Source organism: Panulirus ornatus, chromosome 23, assembly GCF_036320965.1.
Source record: "Panulirus ornatus isolate Po-2019 chromosome 23, ASM3632096v1, whole genome shotgun sequence".
Taxonomy (NCBI): domain Eukaryota; kingdom Metazoa; phylum Arthropoda; class Malacostraca; order Decapoda; family Palinuridae; genus Panulirus; species Panulirus ornatus.
The window spans coordinates 22,546,273-22,573,196 of record NC_092246.1 but is presented as its reverse complement, the minus strand read 5'-3'; the positions used below and the strand labels follow the sequence as shown (position 1 = coordinate 22,573,196).

At 47.0% G+C, this 26,924-nt stretch overlaps 1 protein-coding gene across 1 annotated transcript in view; it reads right to left on the bottom strand.

The window, feature by feature from the left end:
• Positions 1 to 26,924, bottom strand: part of LOC139756913 (uncharacterized) — a 68,004-nt gene that overhangs the window by 4,084 nt on the left and 36,996 nt on the right. The window contains 6 exon segments of the mRNA XM_071676831.1: positions 3,328 to 3,433; positions 3,889 to 4,011; positions 4,752 to 4,937; positions 5,394 to 5,516; positions 5,518 to 6,023; positions 6,762 to 6,858. Of these exon segments, the coding sequence (XP_071532932.1) occupies positions 3,328 to 3,433; positions 3,889 to 4,011; positions 4,752 to 4,937; positions 5,394 to 5,516; positions 5,518 to 6,023; positions 6,762 to 6,858 (1,141 nt within the window).

The window sequence follows — 26,924 nt, the reverse complement described above, 5'->3', positions numbered from 1 at the left end:
CGCGCTTGTTCCTCTGTTCTCTTTTTCTCTGTTGTCTCCAGTTGGTTGTTAGGGAAGTAAGAGTCATATACAGCACAGAGTCGTCCACAGGTGCCAAGTCCAGACCAACAGTGTGTTGGCGTCGCTCCCGCAACACAAGCGTTGCTGGACGCGTCGCTCCCGCCTTACTGCTCAGATTGCGTCGCCGCCTCGGCGCCCACCAATGTCTTTCTGTTTATAGCCTCAGCAGACAGTCTGTTGTCTGTACAGAAGATCACATCAAGGTAAACCCTTCTCAAACAACTCGACTATTGAAATCTACATAATCTGCACTTCATATTCAACAGAAACTTGAAGATAACCTATATTCAGTGTTATGAAAGTATCATGAGTCATGACACAAGACTGAAAACAATAACGGGTTGAGAGGGATCCGATCCAGTGGTATCTTAAGACATATGGTATTAGATCTTGATTAGCTGGTGGGTCTGAGGCGGGAGGCATGAGGTCTGGGCAGACGTCAACACACGGGAACCATGGCATTCACGTTCCCGCTGGTTAGTGAGGGAGTGAGGCAGGCAGGAGGGGGAACAAGCAGGGAAACAGGGAGTTCACCATGAACTACTGATCTAGAAACATTATGAATTAGTGAAGGAAAATGATGGTAAGAACAGGACAATAACTCCAGTCCCGTGCACTCAGGATAAAAGTAAATGTTGATTATATAAAAAAAGACTTGTGTTCGAAAAAATGGTGTGAAATTGTCTATAACCAGGAAGGAGAGGCAGGGGTTACGGCCAGTCAGCTTAGGTGTTGAGAGAATAATTATTATGGACACAAGACTGGCAGTTTGATGTTGCTGCTGTACTCTTGACGTGGTTACAGATCGGTCTGGTGTGTGGGAGGTGGAGTGACGGGAGGAGGTCGACCAAAGGTCAGCCACTTGACCAAGGGGAACACCCTACCATATGAAACATATAAAGAAACTTGACATAATATACGTTATTGTGGTTCTGTCGTGTAGCCTCTGGCTTGGCGAGGCTCAGGTGATAATGGCTTAAATCTGATGTAATGTTATCAAAGAAATTCAGTGTATGAAATCTTTTTTATGCGGCGAGTGCGTCTTTCTCAGTAGTGGTAAGGCCAGAGCACCTCACTGGGACCTTGGGTCTCTGTATTCATGATAATGTAACCACGATGTGTGATGCATACACTGTGAGTGCAACAGGATCCTAAAGCCGTTTATGATGTCAGATCGTGTTTGACCAAAGAAAGAAGAAAGCTTAAGAATGAAATGAACAAGACTTGCTAAGGTGTTATTAATGTCACAACTCAGAGGCTTTAGACACAGTATGACGGACGAACATAGATATTAGAAATTCTCTCCATCATTTACTGTAATTAGTTACCTTGAGGGAGAGAATGTCTAATACCACACCACCACCACCACCACCACCACCAATACTCTCCCCAACACACCACACACAATGCTACTATCTTCCAACACTCTACTAACTACGCGGGGATGTCCCAGATCCCCTCTTCCTAAACTTCCCACAACACGACCATAAAGAAATGAATTTCATTTTTATTCTTATTTTGACACCTGACTGAACATGATCGTTATATGAGCGAGGCGAAGATATACCTCGTCCTATATTCATGGGTTTTGAGAGGTTGCGTTACTTCAGGACTTCATAGAACTTCTATTTTCTGATATTCAAAACAAATCCTTCAAGTCGATTGAATTAATAAAGCAAAATTGTCCATAAACCACTGGAAAATACGAAAAATATGAATCGATAAAACTTGAAAACAGTTTGAATGATGCAGTTTTATGATGAGATAATGAAATATGGTTTTCACACAGCTACAAAGAGCGTTTGTGTGTGCATATGTTGGTGTGAAGAATCAGGGATCTGGGACATGGGAACTTCTGGTCTTTCCCGGTAGGTGAACCAGTGGTGGGACTGGTCCTTGGTCCCTGGAGCCTTGGGACTGTGGGAGCCTGGGACTGTGGTGTTCAGGACCTGCTTCAAGGAAATTTAGGGATGGGTTAGTATGGTGTCCTGCTGAGTCGAGTGGTCGGTGGTCTTGGTCGCGTCGACTGTTCTGCTGGAGGTGGGTCGTGGGGGCTGGAGACTCGTCCCTGCATCAGCGATCTGCCTGGTCAGCGCCGCTCGGGTAACTGCGCCATCGATGGCGACAGCACGGAACAGTGACTGATGATCCTTGAGTACAGAAAACGGCAGTGCATCAGGGAGTTATGAAGGACTCTCTCCTGCAGATGGTTTTCTCCACTATCGTCCTCATCAACACTTGCTCCTGCCATCGGGTTCTGAAGGGTGACTGGTCGTCCCTGGGAGCAGACCATTCACCCTTCACTACCCTCAACATGGGAGTTACCCGAGCGTGAGTCTCAGCAGTAGTCTCTCGAGCCCCTGTGAGTCAGCCCTCAGCCCAAGAGCTATTGTGGGGCGCTTGATGCCGGCTGTCGCGCAGGGTAAGGTGTGGGCCGGGCGCACTGTGAGGGAGGCAGGCTGACAGCTTGGAACATGGATTAAATATCTTATGTATCCTGATAGCGAGTCATTCCTCCCTAGATACCAACCCTTCTCTAGTATTACCATGTAAGTTAAAGGCTATGGAGGGCCACGTTCTTTGTAGAGTGTACAACTCCTGGTGTTCCCTGAGCTTTATCAAAACCTAATCTCGTCTGTAAAGCAAGGAGGAGATCAGCTAAGATGATACTACAAGTATAAATCCTTGGTTTATGTGCTGTAAGTCTGGGTAAATTAACCTACGTAATATGAGCTTTGTTGGCTAAAATTACTTCTAAAAGTCTCACCACAAATCTTCACATAGAGCTGATGTAGATGCATCTTTACTAGTAATGACTCAGAACTTATGAGACTGATGCTGAATTCTTCTCTGAAGTGTGTGAGTTTTATCTCATTATGACTGTGTGTGACACAGTTCACCACGGACCTAGGGTCACCGTGATGCGTGGGTTGTCCTGACCCTGTATAACTGCTAGACTAAACTGCTCATTTGTGGCTCTTGTGTACTGAGGAGTTCCGCATACACTCCGTCTCCTTCACAAGTCCTCCACCACCAGACAAGCACCCGAGGTCCTCCAAGGATTAGATCGTATACGTCCTGCTTCTACCTGGCATCTCCTTGTACCCACACATGACCTTCCCAGGAGTGGTCCGTCTCCTACACATCACTAGCATATCCTACCACCTCCTCAAGGATGATCTAAGATTTCATTGACCCCCTACGCCTGCCTAGCACTGCCTACTGCGTGTCTGTAAATCCCCAGGACTCGTGAGCAACAATACTGACCGGGGCAGGGCGTCTTGTCTGGTCCTCTGGTCAGGGATAAGACCCTGAAGCCACCTTCGTCAGCGCGGTAGGTGACCGTCCTCACCAGACCGTTGGGGTCCAGCACCTGCCAGGAGGAGAGACACGTTCAGGGCTGAGGGATTTTTGCCAAACATCAACAGAATCTTATACAACCGTTCCCTGGTCATCACCAACATCCGACGTCTAAACATCAGAAAATCCAACTTGTCTAACTCAACATCCAACATTTAGACTCATAGATCGTTACTAATATAAAGTAATTCGCCCATCAATCATCATTTATTCTCAACTATAGAGGGGACACTGGGAAAATGTAAATAGGAGATGTAGACACTTGACGCTGACATTACTGAAGAGGTAGCTACACAACTGGCAACCATCTATACAACAGGCAACCATCTACACACCTGTCAACCATCTACACAACTGTCAACCATGTACACACCTGGCAACCATCTACACACCTGTCAACCATCTACGCACCTGTCAACCATCTATACATCTGTCAACCACCTACACACCTGTCAACCATCTACACACCTGGTAACAACCGGTGACGACACCATCCTCGTCGCCTCGCTCCTGACGGGTCTGGAAGTTGGCTGTGGCCTCGTCGTCCACGATCCACCCGAACTGGTAAGGCATCCCCCTCCGCTGGACCTGCTGGGGCAGGAGGGAGGGACAAGTTAAGGTTAGGGCCCAGGGTTCACTGAGGTCCCTTTCAAACTTCCCCGAAGGCCCTTCAGACATGGCAGAGATGCCTGTAACTCATTCAGCTGTATGTGATGTGTGGTAATGTAGTGGCGTCAGAGGACTTCTTTCCGTACTGGATCCATAAGGGGATCTACAAAGGACCTCTTTCTCGTTCAGAAAGACTCCAAATGTCTGGTGGCTAACTTTGGAGAGTCGTGTTGGAGGGAGCGAGGGAGGGAGGTGGAAGATTCATTTTAGTAACAGAATCGGACGATCATGGGGGTCAAGGGATGTTCTTTGAGATGACATTGTGAAACTTCTAGTTATGATGCTGAATGCATTAACATCAAGGAATCGTTCATCACCTTTATGTTTACAGTCGTGATGAATTAAGAAACTGAAATCATGAGAAATGATGATGAGTGAAAGCACAAAAACCACTACTGGCACCAGGTCTGTGTACCTCACGTATCGATGACACCAAAACTATGTACCACAGCTACTGTTGGCACCAGGACCGTGTGCTGACACTAGGACTATGAATCACAGCTACTGTTGGCACCAGGACCGTGTGCTGACACTAGGACTATGAATCACAGCTACTGTTGGCACCAGGACCGTGTGCTGACACTAGGACTATGAATCACAGCTACTGTTGGCACCAAAGCCACTGTTGGCACCACCGGTACTGATGCCCCGGAGGAACGCACCGGCTGGTAATCAGGATCTGGGTTGACGAAGGCAGGCTGGAGTTCTGAGGCCGAGGTCAGGTAGGTGTCAGTGTCCTGAAGCAGGTCGGAGGGCACGAAGGCCTCCTCGGTGCCATCCTCAGTGGGAAGCATTACCCCGGGCACCTCCTCCGGCAGGTACTCTCCGCTGGCAGACAGTTTGATCACCTGAGGAACAGTAGTGACAGTCAGCCTCGTTGGTAAGGCAGGACTATAGTTAGGGCTCTGACGTAGTTAGGGTAGGATCATAGTTAGGACAGTGGCACAGTTAGGGGAGGGTCGTAAGTAGGAAAAGGACACAGTTAAGGCAAGGACACAATCAGGTTAGGGACAGAGTTAGGTTAAGGACATAATCAGGGAAGGGTCACTGTTAGGACAGGGACATAACCAGGTCAGGTCATAGTTAGAATAAGGTCGGTTAGATCTAGGTCACAGGGCAAGGCTGTAACTAAGCAAGGCTTGTGGTTAGGGTAGGAACACAGACTCTGGAATATAGAGCAAGAATTACAAGCAATGAGACACACACACACACACACACACACACACTTGTCTCGAGTAACAACAGTATTGCCATATTTCACCATCGGTCACGTCTCTATAAAGACAACACGGAGCGTGACGCACCTTCATCATCTTCTTGGACTTGCTCAACAGTTTCTTCGGACTCTTGAGCTTCTCCTCCTCCGCTGAGTAGAAGCTTGGGCTTCGTTCCGTTGTTGCCCAGGCGATCGGTGACGGTGCTACAGTAGGTGGAGAATGAAGGTGTGGGTGTGAGCAGGTGTGAGGGTGTAGAGCCAGGTGTGGTGGCCTCGGGCACTTCCTCAGGCACGATGGCGTAAGAGTCTATCTTGTCCTCGAGCTCAACTTCGCGTCCATACCCGGGCTGGATATCGGGGTAGAATTTACCGAAGAGTAGCGACGTGGAGAGGGTAGGCTGGCGGTAGGCGAGTTCAGGTTCTTGTGGGAGGGTCGCCTGCGCCCCTGGCACCTTCTTGGGGTCACGAACAACGCCGCCACTCGGGACATTTCTAAGTGCGGCAGAACCCTCGGCCTTGTCGTCCAGGTCGTCCTTGTCTTTGCTGTGGTGGTCCTTGGCCTTCTTGGCGGGTTCCGGCTCCGGCAGGGGCTGGTCCGGGTCGTCGTTCTGGTCGTCTTGATAGATTGCCTGTCGCTTCTGGACGATGTCGGCGTCGGCACTGGCGTAAGGCAAGATGTAGAGGGAGAACTGCTCACTCCTCGGAGATGAAACTGAATCTGTGGAATGGAATCAGGGATGATGCTGGCTGCCGTAGGGTTCTCAAATGACTCAATAACCATCAAATTTCTGAATAAGATTGACACTGTCAACAGTGCTCGGGCTTTTTGAAGATACGAAAGAGAGAAAAACAATAAGTCAGACCCAGAAATTAATCAATAAATCTGTTATGAAAATGTAAAGAAGAACTTCTGTAATGTCGAAGTTGTTGAGGAACTGAATATTCAAGTGGCAAGAGAGTAAATACAGAGAGTGCACAGAACTTTGACGAGCTGTAGAATAGAATAAGTCAGGAGAAGTGGCCTCACGAGTGTAAAACTACCTCCCCATACCGTACAAACAAGGTAATTCTACCCACACACACACACACACACACACACACTAAGCTAGGTAGATAGGTAGGTAGGTAGGCAGATAAGTAGGTAGGCAGATAAGTAGGTAGGTAGGTAGATAAGTAGGTAGGTAGGTAGGTAGGTAGCCAGTTATGCAACATATAACCATCATGTTGGTTGCTCCATCCTGTCACCTCCTCACCTACTTCCCTCCTCATCATCACGTGTAATGTATGGGAACCCGTGATGCCGGAACGAACTTATCTGGGGTTGAACACAGGTCCAGGTCCCCGGAGCGAGTGAATACCAGCTTGTATTTGAGAGAGAGAGAGAGAGAGAGAGAGAGAGAGAGAGAGAGAGAGCACGTAGGTTCAGCCTCTGGAATCCTAGAGAGTACCTCCTCACCTCGGGTGCTGGGGTTCTCAGCAGCAGCAGCAGCAGCCGAGGTCCACGCCAGCCAGATCGCCAGCACGGCCACCCACCACCTCGCCCTCAGGTCCATCTGCAGGAGAGACAGTGATCCTCGTTAGCCAGAGTAACAACCCATGAAGCTAGTGGACACAACCCAGACCTAAATAAGAAGTAAGGTAATGATCGTAGAGCAAGAACAACATAATGGAACGCCTCGTTATGCACATGTCAGTGATTACGTAGCCACCAGGGACACGTTGCCAACCTGGACACAGTACCAGCTAATTACACTCTTAACCATCCAGGAGACTTGCGACAGAGAGCAGGGGTTTCATCCAGGTCACATTGCCACCCAGGGCACTTTAGCACATGGTGTTTAGTTTCGACAGTTGAAGGTTTACACATCTGTAACACACACACACACACACACACACACACACACACACACACACACACACACACACATAAACTAAGGCAATGCACTGATTTCCAAAAATAAGAATACGTGTCCCATTCAAATACACTTCAATTTTCATATGATTATATGTCCGGGGAAAAAAAGAATAATGCGAAGCAGGCCAACAGACAAATGTTTTGTGAATTACCCATATTTGTGGAGGGGATCAATCTGTACAGTGGGTTTATAAGATAAAACAGTGTTCAACATGGGTTTATAAGATAAAACAGTGTTCAACATAAGGATGGAGGTTATATAGCACACCGAAGGTTTAGGGCTGAGCAAATGTTTACATGGAGAGATTTAGAGAAATAAATGATTCTGTGAAGATTGTGAGGGATTCCTTCTGTTTGTGTACTTATTATTTTCATGTAAAAGGAGAAGGAGAGAAAGTTGTGTCGGCGATGTGATTGTATCAAGTTTCACGGCCAGTTAGCAGAGAAAATATGTCGGTGATCCATCACAGCAGGGATTGTGGCGCTATTTTTTTACGTCAGGACGTAAATGCACTCGTCTTCTCGTAGAAAGCAGGAGTGTGAGTCTTATCATTTAGTGTACCAAGCAGCGAGGGATGCAGTGGTCATGAGTATAGCATAGCGTATGATACAACGTAATATGCAGCAGGAAGGAAAGTGTAAATGTTAGACACATTAAAGTAGTCCCTGAACCTCGGGCAACTGAATTAGAGAGATCATGACTTCAGCATGACTGACACATGAAGGTTTTCTATTTTTTTCAGCTTACCTCCTCTGTGTGGCGTCTTTTAAAATCATATTTTTTCCCTCTCGAATTTTCCTCGAACTTTACAACGAAAATAGTTGGACCAGACATCATTTCACGGCCGATTTACCTCTGGTATGTCTGAGACTTTTTCACTGGTTCTCGAGAGACAAGGAGGACATGTCAGCAGTGAGAGGAGATCGCTTGCTACCGTTGCTCGTAGCTAACGTACAGTGATAGTGCTGATGCCAGATCTATAACCACAAAGTAATATCATCTTAGCCTACGAAACCCATCATGGCCCCACACAAACATTGTACATCAGTTTATACAACTCATTTGTTTTCTATTTTCTATCATCGTAGGTAATTCTCGCGCTTGGATCCCGCCACACACGTATATTCTACCCTCACTGCGTGAAGATATGGACCAATAATTCAAGGCGGTTGAGGTACGAGAACCTGGTCGGCCACGGACCATTGCTGCCGATAGATGTGTGTGTGTGTGTGTGTGTGTGTGTGTGTGTGTGTGTGTGTGTGGCCGACGCGGATTGAGGATAGGATGCCATGAGATGCGGTCGTAATATTGGTGATCACGGGGAAATGTATGGCTACCGGAAGGCCCTGTGAGTTTGGGCAGACATACGCTCCCCTCCTTGTTGCAGTGATCAAGGGAGGTGGGAGGTGAGCGCCCTGGGGGAGACGAAGACGAGCCCTGGAAGTGGATCAAGAAGTGGAGGGGACAGGAGAAGACAAGCGCTACGTGGAATAAGCCCGAGGAAAAGGTTTGCTAAAAAGAAAAATGGAAGAAAAGGAGTAATAGGAAAATAAACGACTTTACAATTACTTTTTTCAGAGAAAGTAGGCGAAGGAGAGGTTGAGAAGCAGCAGGCAGCGCAGTACAGACTAGTGGAACAGGTTGGATATGGGGAGCAGAGTGTCCGTCGTGAGTCACAGATCAACTCGAACATTTCCTCCTCCGTGCCAGTGTGTCAGCAGCCCAGGTCAAGGAGGAACAATAATGATGGCGGAAATAAGAGGACGAGAGAGAGAGAGAGAGAGATGGAGAAGAGCTGATGAAGGAAGAGGGACGATGCATCGCGTTGGGCGAGGGAAGGAAACTGAAAGAGAGAAGCGAAAATGAAAGTAGAGGTTGTTACTGCGAGGCAAATAGTCCAGCAACAGCTGAAGGAAGAGGTAGGAGCATGAGGAAGATTAGGGAAGGAAGCGGCGTTGAAGACGAAGGATGAAATGGAGTTAGTCTGGTTCCCCAGGAGCAGGAGTCCCGCGCCCTCAGCTGGGGGGCACTCCAGGCGGTCCCTGGCCCGGGGTGAGACGGCCTGGTACCTCCAGTATAATAATGTGGTCAGATTACCTCCTTTGTTCACATCAGCTGTGAGGAGAAGCCCTTACGAGACTTGCCGGTAACCACTAGTACTCTCATGTTCTCTCTCTCTCTCTCTCTCTCTCTCTCTCTCTCTCTCTCTCTCTCTCTCTCTCTCTCTCTCTCTCTCTCTCATATGGTTCACTAATGGCGTCAGTCACACACCACTTGCTCTTGAAAGATGTTCAGACCTCAGACCAATCATTTCCCTTCACGTCAATTCAACTTTCTGACAAACACACGAGCTCAATGAAACTAACAACAACAACAACAACAACAAACACAGACCGACGATAGAGACAGTAACATTGAGAAAAACAAAGACGGAACAATAGAGATCATAATAAAGCAGAGGTAGACGCGGACTCCACCAACGATCAAGAACATATTGAGTTCGCGGAACCACACAGGGCGATGTAAACACCCCGGGCGGGTGGTGCGTATTACCATGATGGCCGATAAATCAGGATTTTACGCCGCGCTAGACCCAGTTAACTCTCTGCTCTCTTACTGAATACTCCTTGTTCTCTACCGAGTAGATGTACGACAGCCTTCGAAAACAAGTGAGTAGATCTAAGATAAAACCTCCTAAACAAGTTTATTAGTTAAACTGAAAGTCGTTCTTATGTATGAGTTCGACAAGTTATAATCACGACCAGTAAAAGACAAGAGGTATTGGCTGTTTCTCCGGCAAATATCCATAAAATCCCACCATAAACACGGGTGATTATTTACCCGGTTAACACACCAGCCGTCAGGCCGGTAGTCACCTAATGAAACATGGAGGAAGATCAAGAGGTGAGCAGATCTTAACACTTCCTCCTTTCTCCCGCACCTGACTGGTTTGTTAACCCTCTCGTGCACGACGGTACGGTCCTTGAGCACGACGGTACGAACCTTGAGCACGACGGTACGAACCTTGAGCACGACGGTACGGTCCTTGAGCACGACGGTACGAACCTTGAGCACGACGGTGCGATCCTTGGGCACGACGGTGCCGTCTTCGAGTACGACGGTACGGCCCTTGGGCATAACGATGTAAACTTTGACCTATGAGACCCAGTGTATGCAGCAGCACGGACTGGCTGGTCTGCTGCACGGAGCAGCACAGACTGGCTGGTCTGCTGCACGGAGCAGCACGGACTGGATCGTCTGCTGCACGGAGCAGCACGGACTGGCTGGTCTGCTGCACGGAGCAGCACAGACTGGCTAGTCTGCTGCACGGAGCAGCACGGACTGGCTGGTCTGCTGCACGGAGCAGCACGGACTGGCTGGTCTGCTGCACGGAGCAGCACAGACTGGCTAGTCTGCTGCACGGAGCAGCACGGACTGGCTGGTCTGCTGCACGGAGCAGCACGGACTGGCTGGTCTGCTGCACGGAGCAGCACGGACTGGCTGGTCTGCAGTCTCTGAGCTGCATGTCAGACTCGCTTTCCATTGACTTGACGTTGGTAAAATCAAATATATTGGTCACTCGTTCACTGACGTAGGCAGAACCTGTTACCAGCTGTACATGATCGCCAGGTGTGACAGAGGCTAAGTGATCAGAGGAACAGACAATGAGATTATTTTGTGAAGATGCAATCAAAATGAGACTTCGTGGATACGAAGGTGAATTGTATGGTCTCCCCAGGCTGAGGCGAGGAAAGGGATAAGACAGTTAGTTGTGATGGCTGTTAATAGCGACAGTTAACCAAGATGACTGTTTAGAGAGACAGTCAACCAAGATGATAATAAAAACACTCAGACATGGTGTGTGTGTGTGTGTGTGTGTGTGTGTGTGTGTGTGTATTTAAAAAGTCCCTCCCGCCAAGTGCTAAGAAAACACTCAACCAAGGACGAGTCTGCAGCTCAAACATTACCCAATTAAACCAAGTTAAACAACGAGAGAGAGAGAGAGAGAGAGAGAGAGAGAGAGAGAGAGAGAGAGAGAGAGAGAGAGAGAGAGAGAGAGAGAGAGAGAGAGAGGTACAACCAACCACATAAGTGGTAATAAAAGGTACGCTAATCACCGCACAGTGTGGCCAGCAACGTTCTGGACACCTGCTCGTTCCCTCCCTCCTGGTATCCCTCCTCCTCCTCCTCCCCAGGTCCTTCCTCCCCCTCCCCATTATTCTCCTCACTCCCTCCCCATTATTCTCCCCACTCGCCCCAGGCAATGGAGAAAATTCCTGCCTGCTCGGCTGCCGCACGATCCTAATTATAGCGTCAGTATATCTGCGCTGCTGCTGCTGCTGCTGCTTACGCCAGAGACCTGCAGTACTGTGTCTTGCTCCCTTGCGACATATGGCTAGTCTTGCTCACCGGGGATGTGTAGGTTTTCTCTAGATCCCTGAAGACATATGGCTAGATGTGGTCAAGAGAGAACTATACCAGTCAAAAGTGATATATATTTCTTTGATATATTTCCCTCTGGATCTTTACAGTATCCCCGGCACACCAGACTCTCGTGTGTTGAAATATATATCTTGATCAAGAGTTTTCGTGAACATATCTTAATTATTCTGGAAATATATCTGTTTTACGAGTCACTTAGAGGTTATAGACTTTAGAGAAATGTTTGAAAGGAACGTATTTCAAGAATAGTTTGTTCGGAGACACATAAACAAACGCTATCAAGTATGAGGTGCCGGGTGCCACTGAGTGGGACGTAGTGGTGACAAGTGTGTGGTCATGCACCTCAAGTCAAGCCAAACCCAACTGTGTAATCCTTGTGGTCAAGTAAATAATTTTTCTTATCAACTAACGTTCATCTGAGGCAATTTATTTGGTCACCACATGATAGTACGGAACTCGTAAAGGCGCTAATGGTAATAACTGTTTATAACTGATGGAAATGTGTGGGAACTGTGTGGCAAACATGCGTAAATATCGTCGGAATGCCATGCTACTTCTTTTCGCTGTTGCTTTTCGAGATTTTCTCTTCCTTTCCCAGCAATTAGGAGGCATTACCTCAAGCCACTTGTGGTAGCCTGGTAAAAAAGAACAATGATAATTGGAGCGGACGTGTTAACTGTGCGGCGGAGCCAGGGTCGTAATGCGAACGAATGTGTCATTAGCCTGGTGGAATGATGAGGTCGCCACGAGCGGGAGGTGCTGACGGTGGGTCGGTCATGGGACTCGCGGGATGATACGGTCGCCGTGAGTGTGGCACGAGGCGGGCAGGCAGGTCCTGGCGACTCGCGAGGTGACGTCCCGTCGGGAAGTTGTTCGTTCCTGTGCACCAGGATGAGCGGTAACACAAGCAGCGATACGTTCCTGTGCACCAGAAGTGACAACTAACCAGTTGTAAAGTGAGATACAACTGAAGGAAAACAACGTACTGCTTCTGTTTTTTAAAAAGAAAATAAGGGGAAAACATTGACAACACCGATGACAGACGGGGGACGCATCCTGGGTGTATGGGTAGAACAGAGGAAGGTGAGGGAGGGGAAGTGTGGACGTGATGGTATAGACAGTACAGACACCAGGGTTGAGGAGGTGGGTAATGCATCGTCAACAGCCGATCACCTGAGGCTGGCCAGGGAGGCGGGCTGGGTCATCCATAACATCATGTCGTGTGACCCAGAGTGATCGCAAGGAAAACATATCATAACAGATTCTAAACGCGATCGACACCATTCATACCTTCATGAGGCGATGCGGATTTAGATTCGGAGGTTCAAGGAATGCCGTAAGACCGTTCGCACTCTGCTAACCTACGAGATCGTCGCACAAATTGTTGGTGATGGTGGCGACGAGAGGAAGGATAGCACTGTGTTGTGTTGTGTTGCCAGGATTGTGATGGTATGACGGCCGGCAGGGGGCAGGGATATACCACAAGAATGAGACATATATACACAGGTGTATCAGGCTAGACTTCACCAGACCTACCCTTCCTCCCTGACATAGACCAGCTAGTATCAGCGCAGCAGACGCGGCCGGGCAACACCCAACACCTCACGTGTGTCGTATTTTCCAATCAAGTAAATTGGTCGTGTCTGCTGGTGAGGATGTCCCCTGGTGGAGTAGTGGGTGGCTCCCACGAACCCGTCACGTTCCGGCAGACTTGAGATGAGTGATGTTAAGAGGAACTCCTGGTGAAGTTGTTGACGAGTGACTTGTTGAAGAGAATCTGGTTACAGAGGTCGCTGGACCCAGCAGCAGGTGTGACCTATACTGGTGGATCAGACAGACGCCCTCCCTCCCTCACAGCCGGACTCGCTAACAACAGCAGCTGAATGTTAGCTTATCACCGAGCCTCGCAACTTGGTCATGAGGTGTAACTGGCTGTAATTCCCTCGTCTAAGACGATCGTATCATGGGGATCATCACCACACACACACACGGTGATTCCTACCTTGTCAGTAGACTGGGCTGTTTTCTGTGGCGCTGACAGTGTTCTGGTCACGATTCGATCGCCATCTTCTTCGTGGTTCTTATGGCTTGGAAAACATCTTTTTATTCTTATCAGTTTTTACGAATTCCAAGAAAGGAAAAAGTAATACAAGAACTCTGGTGCTCATGCAAGACAAGGTCCAATAAAAAGTACGATTAGGAAAAATCAGGACATGAAAAGTATATATACGTGCAACGAAGGTACAGTCCGAATTTCCCCCACGAGCAGAGTGGCGGGACTGAGTGCAGGGTACGACGTGTTCCCACAACCTCTTATTAACCATCGTTTAAGTACAATCAGATCTCTGAGGCTTTCCGGCCAGCCACCTAACAGCGTTGCACCGTAATATAGATCCGGTCCAGTACCATGAGCTTGCAACACAACAGGTTTGAAGACTTCCTCTCAACTGTAACATTTGGTATCTGTGCCACATCTGTGGTCATCTCCGTTGCGAAGGTGTTGCAGTGCTTGATGGACTGGGAACAGTGACGCCAGTGTCTTCTTTTTTTTCAAAGACTATAAATCACTGTTATGCGCCACGAGTCTATCATTCTGGGTACACCTGAAGCTTCAGTAAAAGCGGGACTACACAGGGGGCGGTGGAGCGACGGGAAGACCCGCGACTGATGTTTATGAAGCCAGTGATGGTGAGGGGTGGACACCTCCCACGACAGTGCGGAAGTTCGTGGTCTTGGCGACACCTGGGTGGCCAGTGGCGGTAAATGCTGGCCTCAGGTGTGGGAGGAGGTCCTCCAGCTCACGTATGTCTCGTTAGGTCGATCACCCTGCAATCCCTCGCTAACAGCGGACCATTACCTGCAGGGAGACAAGGAGTTGGCGAACAGGTAATAGTGTGGTACTGGGCTGGGTACTGGCTGATGTTCTCTGCTGGACTGTGGTGGGTAAGGAGAGTGAGGGAGTATGTACGTATGTAGAGGGTATCAGTTACTGTGGATAGAAGGAGGATAGGATGTAGGGATGGTATAAGGATGGCATGAAGGGAGAGATGGATGTAGGAGGGAGTGGTCCTAAATCGATGGAGGGGCCATGAGAGTCAGGAGGATATATGGAGTGAGGAGAATGCTTATAAGACAGAGGGCGCTGGGAATATGGTAGCACCATCGTGAATGTAATGGGCGACCATCCTGAGGTATGGTTTGTTAGTGGATCACTGCAGAGGTGGTGTTTACTGAGGACGGACTGTGAACGCTGAGGGCAGCAGAGACTGTACTGGAGGTGGGCTGGGCTGGAGGATCGATAAAGAGTGGGGAAAAAAAAAAGAGAAAAGGTTCTGGGTTAGAGTGAGGTATGGGGAAAGAGAGGGAGTGAGGAAAGACGTATGGGGAAACCCTCTCATTTCTGACAGAAGGACGTGAGAGGTCTTCCCCTACACTCCCACCACCCCACATAGTCCCCCACATCAATATGAGAAACATATCTTCAGGAGCGTATGTTTGGATGAGCTGGTGTTTTGAGCGAGCTATAATGTGTATTGAACAGTGTTACCAGACCATAGCTTATCACGTTAATGTCTCTCATAATACCAGGAACAGCTGTGATGGCAACACTGTTGGCTGTTACCGTTGGTAGACATCATGATAACATTACTGGCTCTCAAGGCAATTAATTATCATTATACGTTATGGTTATCCCTTTATCATAGTGGTGGTCGTCATGGTAACAATGACACTCATGCCAACATAACCAGCTGTCATGAAATACTAAAGATAAACAAATGAATTTCAAGAAGCCAGATTTTCTGTGGTCTGTCCAGGATCTGAACCCGGGTCTGCGTGATTCACAGTCAGCATCGTTAACCAGTGCACCACAGATGCTCGTTAAGCCCGCTTCCCTGGGTTATCAAATTTATAACTTTAATACAACATTATGAAGAAGCCGCTTGGTGAATCAGCGTCATGTAACAATTTTCAGATTTGGTTTCATTCCACAACAAGTGTCCAGTGTTTACATTTCCGTCATTGCATCGCTATTTGTGGACACAGCAAATACGTCAACTAGTTACGTGTGCACGCAGCAAATACATCAGCTCCTGCGTGGTAGGCGCAGAAGTTACGTCGACAGTTGGTACAGTAGACGTAGGAAATACGTCATCTGGTCAATTGTAGAGCCAGCTTGACTAGTGGCTCCCAGACGTAACAAAGACACGTCACCCACTGAGTAGTGAGCTCAACAAACATGTGTCCACTATAGACTGGTGAGCGGAGCTATATGGCAACAACTACGACACACACACACACACACACACACACACACACGACTTTCGCCAGGCAGACGTCATTTCAGGAGAGACTTATGCAATTCGACAGTTTGGCACGACAACCCCCCCCCAGCCAAACATTAGCCAAGACTCACCACCAATGGTCAAACAGGAATATGAAACTCTTTCCTTCTCTATAGTGTATCACCTGAGCAATGGAACGCCTTCTATAACTTTGCAACGAACGAAGATGAGATATTGATATAGATTGCAACAGTATGAAAGAATATTTGTTTGAGTTCGCCTGAGGGAAAATTCCCGGGGGACATATTATGATGGGCAAGGATGGACCAGGGGAAGGGGCTGGTGGTGGAGGAGGAGGACTCAGTGCTATAAAAGTGCTATACGTGTGATTCGAGCAGAGAAATGACGCCCATACTTGGAAATAGTGGTGAGAAAAATGATATGAAGTGATGATTCTGTCAGGGAACCAATGAGATAACAGCTGGTGAGCTTCAGCTGACACTAAGGCTTCACCAGGGAACAGCAGGCAGGATCAGAGGATAATAAGCCTTCACCTGGCAAGATCTGGCCAGATTCAGCAGAAAGTAAAGCTTTGAACATACACCACTCACACCAACTGCGACAGCCACGTTCATACCACGTTGTCAACAGTAACATCAGGGAGGGGGGGGATGCAAGCTGTTGACGTCACACCCATGACGTCACGTGAGAAGAATCGTGTCGCAGGTGAAGGCAAAGAGTGACCTGGATATGGACAGTGAAATGTACGGAATAACATATACAGTAGGTACGCTGGAACGAAGATGGAACACGTAGGAACAGCCTGGTCACCATACCTGGGGAGTCGGGAAGCTCTCGATCTTTAGATCTTGGAAGAATGAAGAGTAAGGGGCAACATGATAACCAGGTATGAATAAGGAAAATGGAAATATGATAATGATTACGTTTTAGTTCCCAAGATGCCATAACAATTCTAATGTGCAAAAGTTCTCTTGTAGTTAAAAGAAAGTCAAGAGTAACAATACAACTGGATGTTAGGCTCAAGAAATGTTAGAAGGAACGTGAGGAATCGTCTTCAGCAACAGAGTTCTGGACCCGTGGAACAAACCAAGCTCAAGGGAGGTAAATGCTAGGATGAATGGTAGGCTCAAAAACCATGAGGAACCAGGGATCGGATCCCACGACTGTGAGGCTTTCTTCTCATGCCAACCAACAGCTGAAGACGTAGTAATGTCAACACACACACACACACACACACACACACACACATGAGTGTCGCCTGGGTTCCACAGCAACAAATGAATGACCGTCGTGCGTATGTCTGACACATTACAAATGACCCAGGTTAGTGTGGAGCAATCGTCCCGCCGCTGAGGAGTAGAGAACTTGATCCAAGTGGCAGCCTGGAAACAAGTGATCACAGGGCAGGTCGTTACCATCAGCTAAACACTGGTTATCTATAATTCACTAAATGATAAAACATAAACCAATCTATAATTTGCTTTGATGTGGAGCCCCGCCCCCCCTCGTTAATTATCGTAACAACAGGTCCCGCTTAGCCTCCTTCGGGCAGGTCCTGGCGCTTACCCAGTATTTCTCCTCTCCCTTTATTGCCATTGTCTTGTGTTCCTGGGCCAGCCTTCCGGGCGCGTGGTACATTTCTGATATCTTTTTACTTTAGAGTGAAGTTCTCTGTGGGTAAAGACCCTCTTATGCCTTAGTTAGAATCGCTTTTCTGTTTTATAACAACACTTGGTTTTCTTTTTGGACATTATGATGTTCTCGACCAATTTTTGGTTTCCCTATTTCATCTCTATCTAGTTTCTGGTTATTTGTTCGATATCTTGGCTATCATCTTATGCCCCTAAATCAGTGTAGTTTTCTTGCGGCCAATTCGTCCTGTTTCTGGACCAGTATTTTGCGTTTCTTAGCCCCTACTTTACTGCCTTACGGCCACAGACAGTCCTTTGTTCCTTCGCTAGTAAAGGCTCCTTCGTTCTAGTTATCTCCCAAGGTTTGACGTGTATCCTCCGTCTATCATACCATAAACACTCTGCTTCTTAAGGAGTATCGTCAACATGTTATTTTGGTTCGAACCCTTTATCTCTTGGTCCGGCCCACCCTGCTCTTTGGCAAGTACTTGATGCCTCTTGTTCAACACCTTTTGTGTTTGATCCAGTCCCTCACATCTTGGTCAACACCTTTTGTTTGTGGTCCGGTCCATCTTGTGTCTTGTTCAACACCTCTTGTGTCTGATCCAGTCCCTCCTGTATCTGGCCAACACCTTCTATTTCTTGGCCATATCCTTCTGTTTCTGGGTCACTTTCTTTTGTTTCTAGGTCAGAACCTCCTGTTCCTTGGCTAATGCTTCTTGTTTCTTAACTAATCTTCAAGACTTCTTATTTAATATGATATATATATATATATATATATATATATATATATATATATATATATATATATATATATATATATATATATATATTAGTGCCATTATATAAAGGGATGGGGGGTAAAGATGAGTGTTCAAACTACATAGGTGTAAGTATGTTGAGTGTACCTGGTAAGTTGTATGGAAGGGTATTGACTGAGAGGGTGAAGGCATGTACAGAGCATCAGACTTGGGAGGAGCAGTGTGGTTTCAGAAGTGATAGAGGATGTGTGTATCAGGTGACTGATTGCTTTAAAGAATGTGTGTGAGAAATACTTAAGAAAACAGATGGATTTCTATGTAGCTTTTATGGATCTGGAGAAGGCATATGATAAGGTGGATAGAGATGACTTGTGGAAAGTCCTAAGAATATACGGTGTGGGAGAAAAATTGCTAGCAGCTGTGACAAGTTTCTCTCAAGGTTGTAAGGCGTGTGTACTAGTAGGGAGAGAGGAGAGTGATTGGTTCCAAGTGAAGGTTGGTCTGCGGCAGGGGTGCGTGATGTCCCCTTGGTTGTTCAGTTTGTTTATAGACTGAATGGGTTGGAAGGTAAATGCAAGAGTTTTGGAGAGAGGGGCGAGTATGCAGTCTGTGTCTGTGGGGATGAGAGGGATTGGAAAGTGAGTCAATTGTTGTTTGCTGATGATACAGCACTGGTGGCAGATAAGAGCGAGAAACTGCAGAAGTTGGTGACAGTTTTGGAGAGTGTGAAAGGAGGAAGTCGAGAGTAAATGTGAATAAAACAAGGTTATTAGGTTCAGCACAGTTAAGGAAGAGATTAGTTAGGGTGTGGGGTTGAATGAGGAAAACTTGGAGGAAGTGAAGTGTTTTAGCTACCTGGGAGGGGATAAGGGAGCGAATGGAAGCATGGAAGCGAAATTTTATTTATAGGGTGGGTAAGGAGGCGAAGGTTCTGGGAGAGCTGAAGAATGTGTAGAAAGAGAGAACATTATTTAGGAGGGCAAAAACAGATAATTTTGAAGGTATAGTCGTCCCAACAATATTATGTGGATGTGAGGCATGAGCTAAAGGTAAACTGTGAGGAGGAAGGCGGACGTGATGGAAATGAAATGTGTGAGGACAATATGTGGTGTGAGATGGTTTGATCGAATAAGTAATGAAAGGGTAAGAGAGATGTGTGAAAATAAAAAGTGTGTTAATGAGAAAGCTGAAGAGGGTGTGCTAATATGGTTTAGACATATGGAGAGAATGAGTGAAGAAAGATTGACAAGCAGGATAAATGTGTCTGAAGTAGAAGGAACGAGGAGAAGCGGTAGATCATTATAGAATAAAGGCTGGAGTTTAAAAAGATTGAGCGATCGGCGCCTGAACATGCAGAAGGGTGAAAGGTGGGTACAGGATAGAGTAAACTGGAATGATGTGGTGTACAGGGGTCGACGTGCTGTCAATGGACTGAACCAGGGCAAGTGAAACGTCTGGTGTAAACCATGGAAAGGTCTGTGGGGCCTGGATGTGGATAGGGAGATGTGGTTTCGGTGCATTACTAATGACAGTTAGAGAACGGACGTGAGCAGATGCGGCCTGTCTTCTGTTCCTGACGCTACCTCACCAACGTGGAAAAGAGAGACCAAGTATGAATATATATATATATATATATATATATATATATATATATATATATATATATATATATATATATGTATGTATATGTATGTATTGTACTCAATGTGTGCCACAGGATGTGCTGGAGTAACATGATAGGGCCAGGAGCGAGTCTTTCCCAGACATTACAGCAAGGACACTCATTGTAATGTTCCTGTAGTACATCAGAAAGTCATGGCCAGTATAAGATGAAGGTCCTTGGTATGTCTTGCGTAGGAGGCCATATGCAGAACATAACTTACAAAATTAGTACCTTTTTCTTCCAATACATATAATACGTACAGCCTCACCGAGTTAGTTCGGGCTGTACAATTTGTCTGTCTGTGTTTGTAAATGAACACATGTCACACTGAGTTGCACGTAATGCCAGGCAATTTTCATGATAATCGCAGATATTTTCTTTGGCGTTAGTTCGTCCCATAATGTGTGGTAGAAAAAAAAAGTGATGGTATTTGAACACAAGGAGAGGGAGAAAGCTCCCAAGGATGGAAATTTCTCATCTTTTTATGAGTTAATGTGAAAAATGAATGAAGACTAACAAAAAATGTGGTGCTCACGATCTCTCGATTACCTGGACAAGAATTCACCAAGTGTGAGTCTCAAAAGAACATGAGTTATGAAGAAACGTGTGAGGGAAGACTCGTGCTGAGTAAAATGTCAGTAAACTGAGATATATGAGCACTTGGCAACCCCGACGAGCTCTACCCTGTAATCTAGAAATGGAATGAAAACGTGGAGTGGGGCGGTGGCCTTCTGATGGTGCAGGACATGCTCGCCCACATCCATCACACTCATCCAGCAATCTGTTGTTTCTGTTCTCCTAACACTTGTCTAACCATTTGTCATTTCTGTTCTAACACTGATCTAACTATCTAATAATTCAATGGATATACCATCTGGCATCCGTTTGTATATTTGTATAGAAATATACATGATAGTTGCCGAATGCTTGTATCGCCTTCTCTTTCCGAGAACGCAATAATATCTGCACACAGTAGTGAGGGACATTAATCTCCTCTCTCACACACAACACAATAATGTATCTCTGATGTATTCTGACAGACGTTATGATCCGCCTTGTGTTAATACCTTCAAGTTTCAGCTCTGTAGTTTACTATTATCTCCTGAACGTGTTGTTATGAGTAATCATCGTTGGGTTGTTCGCATGGGCTGCGCAAAAAGTGACATTTTGTCCAGGTTGAGTGTTATTATATACAATCTCTTTTTTCGTCTGAAACTACATCTCTTGATTGTCTACAGCAGGAACTACACTGGTCGTTCCTCATACTGAAGATTGTTCAGTTCCCTGATATATTTTCCCATGATAACCTTCTCCAGTGACGCTTCTCTGCAACACAACTGTTTTGAAGTGTGGTTTCCTGGGGTACGACGAGCGTTCTTGTATCGTTCCTTAAGGATATCACTTTCTTAAACGTGTCAAATTTTCTTTTACTCATTTTATACTTCATTCCACCTTAGACCTCCCAGGGGACGTACCATATAAACTGCCTTTCTGTGTCGCTCTGACCCATGGCAGGATACTAGAAACACGACAGAAATACTTGAAGCCATGTATCCTCACCTCCCTTCCTCCCTGCCCATGCGTAGACTGTAGTCTTAACCACAACACCAAAGGAATTTTCAAGTTTGGCTCTGCAGGGGACCGAAGCCTGGGTCTCTGTGTGACATGCAGTAATACCGTCCGCTCCACCACCTTTGCAGAGGATCTCACCATACGTGGTTCTGGTGACTACATATGACTGGGTACTGTGACATGCTGTATGGACACCCTGCTACCGGGCCTAATGTTTGCCGGCCACGGGAGGAGAGGGACCTGCCCCTCCCGTGCCACAATGTCATGAAGAAGGAGAGGGAAAGTGTGAGGGCGGCAGAGATGTGTGGAGGAGTGAGGGTGACTAGGGAGTGATAGGAGGAAGAAGAAGAAGGAGGAGAGATGATGATGGTGAAGAACAGGACACTGTGATGAGGTGTGGGTTAAGTCGAGGAGTGAAAAGTACACCAATTTTGTCTACCAATTCACACAGAGAAACAAACACAGACACAGACACACACACACACACACACACACACACACACACACATCATATATAAAGTACTGTCCCATCATGAGAGTAGGCACCACGCCCCACCTGAACCCCGTCCCATTGGCCAGACAGGAGCAGGTTTGGCCAGGCTCGACCAACTAAATCGTTCCAGTAAACTTTTCCCTGGCCAGCCAGCCTCCCCCCCCCCCCCCCCCCCCACACACACACACACACACACACACACACACACCACACACTCTCTGAGTAAACGAGTAAGTTAGACATAATCTAAGCGCGTACTTCGAGGGAGGCGCTAGCAAGATGCTAGTTCACTCGTTGCAACTCGCCCATGACAGAATAAACTCGAAGAGAAAAAAACTGTTTCTATAAACACTGTGTATGAAGTGTCGACAGCCTTCGACGTCAGCATCTGCCACGGGATCAGTCGCTGTATGTCTTGGGGTTCATGCGTCGGTCGGGTCTCATAATATCAAGATGTTTGAGGATGTTCTAGTCATTTGTCAGCTTGAAGGAAGGTGTCTGTCGATGTGGCTCTTTAAACTCAGTTGGTCTGAAGATGTTAAAGGACCTCTGTATAGTCGTGTGCATTTCCCAGTCGTTCAGTTCTCTCTCTTAGTCGTACACTAATCACAGTCGGTCACTTCTCTCGTTGTTCCAGTTGTTCACTTCCTTCACTCATCCACTTCTCTCAGTCGCTCGGTCTTCTCAGTCGTCCACTTATCTTGATCGTGCTCGTCCATCTGTCGTTCTCAGCTCCCAAGCCGTCCAGGCTCGTCAGCAACTCACAATTGCTCAGCTCTTGTGATGTTTTGAGGTTTTAAGGTCACATGTGTCGGGAAATTATACCTTCTCGCTCTCAGCCTGAGGACAGATGCTTATAAATCTAGCTCCAGATGTTGAAACGAAGATATCTTTAGATATCTATTCTCTCCTGAAGGGCTATCTGTTTGCAGACATTAGAAGAAAAAGGCTAATAACATAGATACTTGTAGATATCACATTATACTAGGTATATATGAAACAAGATGTCACTTTTACAGAAGGGAAGTTTAGGAAATATTTATAGAAGGAATTCTATTTTGTCTTTTGCTTATAAAGATGGCAAGGTAGTCCCAGATGTGTTGATGGTGGTAATGATAACCTGGCTCACAAAAGCCAGAAACTCAACATACTGGTGGCTGTATTGCGTCACAGATGGTGTATGTGTGTGTTATGTGCGTCGCAGATGGTGTATGTGTGTGCCATGTGCGTCACAGGCGGTGAGTGGTATGAGCGTCACATGTGGTATGGACCCTCCACGTCACAGACGGTATTGTACTGTGTGTGTCACAGGTGGTATATGCCCTCAGGTCACAGATGGTGGTTCTAGACCTGATCCTCAACCACCTGGACATTGCCATCGGTGGGCAAAGCCAGAGAACACACACTGACCAGTGCAATTTAATCCCACTCCTTCCTTGGAAGGGCTGGGGTCTGTGCTCCTGTCAGAACTGCCGGCGAGGCAAGTGTCTCCAGCTCAAATATCTATTTTTCTATCAATCTATGTATCTATCGGCTTTTCTATCTATCTGTCTATATATGTACATATCCATAGATAGAGAGATTGATAAACTGCCATCACTTATATCTATGATTAGTCAAACTGTTCGTTCTTGTTGATGTCTTTGCCCTTCCTTGACCTTAGAGTTCTGGATAAGTGGCAGTGTTGAGAGAGAGAGAGAGAGAGAGAGAGAGAGAGAGAGAGAGAGAGAGAGAGAGAGAGAGAGAGAGAGAGAGAGAGAGAGAGAGAGAGTATACTTGGGTTGTAGGGTTCTTTTCCCTGCATGTAGCCCCATGATAATGCAGCAAGAACTCCCAGAACCTTGTCATTATCTCGTTGTATCTGATGATATCAAAACTTTTGACGTAGGAATAAATAGATTCCTCAGTTCAGTTTTACAAATGACCTTTATACCAGCTGTTGGGCAGGGTCGTTACCATGCATGACCGACATGAGATGAGACATGAGTGATGCACAAGGGTAAACCTTACCTATGCTACAGAGAGGAGAGCACATATCTTCGCATTGACTCAGAGATAACTTATCTCATGTTTCGATTTGAATATACAGGTGGATATGGAAGGTGGATTGTATGTGGATTATCAGAGGACGACTGTGTGTGTGTGTGTGTGTGTGTGTGTGTGTGTGTGTGTGTGTGTGTGTGTGCGTGTTGTGAGATGAACCGACGTGAGCGAAGGAGTTATGAACCGTGAGAAAATTCAGCCAGTTAGAGAGTGTGAGGAATGTGAGTTGGCTGATCATGCTTGTGGCTGGCGTCCAGCCTCAGACACACGAGTTGGCACCTGGCAATCTGAAAGTATTTATTTGTTTCATAAGTTCCACAGCAGAACCTGACGTAGCAGTAAGGATCACACTGGAAATACCAACTGTATACAGTCAGATAATTCAATCCTGATCACCTGGATACAAATGTTTATGTCCACATTATGTAGAGGAAACATCTTGATGTTCGCACAGTGTCTGACGTGACCAAGGGAGAGGCAAATTACTAAGGGAGAGTAATGTGTGTTTGTGTAGCCTTGTCGTGTGCTGGTGTGGGAGTGTACCCTTGCTGTGTGCTGATGTGGGAGTGTGGCCTTGCTATGTGCTGGTGTGGGAGTGTGGCCTTGCCGTGTGCTGATGTGGGAGTATACCCTTGCCGTGTGTTGGTGTGGGAGTGTAGCCTTGCCGTGTGCTGGTGTGGGAGTGTAGTCTGCTGGTGTTCAGTCCTGTGTGGTGGTCTTCACATGTATTTGATATGTCGTCGAAGATTCCGAGACCAGCGTTACCCCTGAAGCTTCACGGGTCTGTTGTGACCAGTGAGAAGTGTGGTGATGGTGGATGGTTCTTCTGGACACACACGAAATAAGGTAATGTTGAGACCATGAGGTCATTAATGGGAGAAAGAAGATGATCAAATATACTAGATGTCTGTTCTCCTCTTAATTCGTAAATTGACTTTCAAATGCAGCAAATAATAGCGATATTTTCGGCCTCCCTTGAACAGCAAAAAATCCACAGTAAAGGACGTGAATCTATACAGCAGAACATTGTCTACACTTCTCCAAGCTTTTCATTCTCCATGAATAGTAAAAGTCTGCAAAAAACCCGCCATAAAGACGTAGCCAACACACACACACACACACACACACACACACACACACACACACACACACACACACACACACGATCCCTGGGAGAGATGTGTGAAAGCTGTGCACATCAGCGAGGCGGGGAATCACACATTACAAGAGTCTGATCCAAACTCTCGTAGTCATAGCGAGACAACGAATCAGTCACTCGAAGTTTGATGAGTCAGCGTCCGACACCTCAACGTATGGTAATAAACCCCCTCTGTGAGAGCGAGCGATGCCTCAGCAATGCTGACACGAGCTAAATGACTCGTCAGCAGCCTTGAGTAACCTCAGCACTGCGGACGCAAGATGGGTGACTCCCTCCTCAGCCACAATGATCGACCACAACTCGACATAGATCTCAGCCCTCCTGATCCTCTTGGTCTGAGATTCACCAGAGCTTCGTTCATGAGTGAAGCGCTGGCCTCGCCTGCTGCTGTGTGAGCTGACACTTCCTCGCCTCCACACCTTACTACGGAGGGAGGAGGAGGGCAGGAACCCCCGGGCGACGTCAGTCGTGTCAGTCCGCTGCTGGATTATGGTCATTATGACCTGGTTGACCTTTCACCTCCATCAGAATCATGACCTTGAGCGTTTTATAGCCAATCAGAGATGATAGCCTTCCATGATACGTTCCTGACCTACCTTTAAAGGAACTTGAGACCTGTGTTCATAGTGATATATTCCAAGGAGAAGTGACTCCGGCGGTGGAGTGGTAGCCTGAGGTCCTGGGAGCCCACCACCTGGCACGAGGCACCAACTGTGTGGCAGATGGTGGGGCGGGTAGGTGGTGTGTCTGTGTGGCAGATGGTGGGGCGGGCAGGTGGTGTGTCTGTGTGGCAGATGGTGGGGCGGGCAGGTGGTGTGTCTGTGTGGCAGATGGTGGGGCGGGCAGGTTGTGTGTCTGTGTGGCAGGTGGTGGGGCGGGCAGGTGGTGTGTCTGTGTGGCAGATGGTGGGGCGGGCAGGTTGTGTGTCTGTGTGGCAGGTGGTGGGGCGGGCAGGTGGTGTGTCTGTGTGGCAGATGGTGGGGCGGGCAGGTGGTGTGTCTGTGTGGCAGGTGGTGGATAATGACTTGTATGTTCACGTGTAAACCCAAGCTCATGTTCACTGGAGGTGTCTGGTGTCGTGTTTCATGTGACCCTGATGATAATGGTCATTACTGACCCTGATGATAATGGTCATTACTGACCCTGATGATAATGGTCATTACTGACCCTGATGATAATGGTCATTACTGACCCTGATGATAATGGTCATTACTGACCCTGATGATAATGGTCATTACTGACCCTGATGATAATGGTCATTACTGACCCTGATGATAATGGTCATTACTGACCCTGATGATAATGGTCATTACTGACCCTGATGATAATGGTCATTACTGACCCTGATGATAATGGTCATTACTGACCCTGATGATAATGGTCATTACTGACCCTGATGATAATGGTCATTACTGACCCTGATGATAATGGTCATTACTGACCCTGATGATAATGGTCATTACTGACCCTGATGATAATGGTCATTACTGACCCTGATGATAATGGTCATTACTGACCCTGATGATAATGGTCATTACTGACCCTGATGATAATGGTCATTACTGACCCTGATGATAATGGTCATTACTGACCCTGATGATAATGGTCATTACTGACCCTGATGAATAACTTGA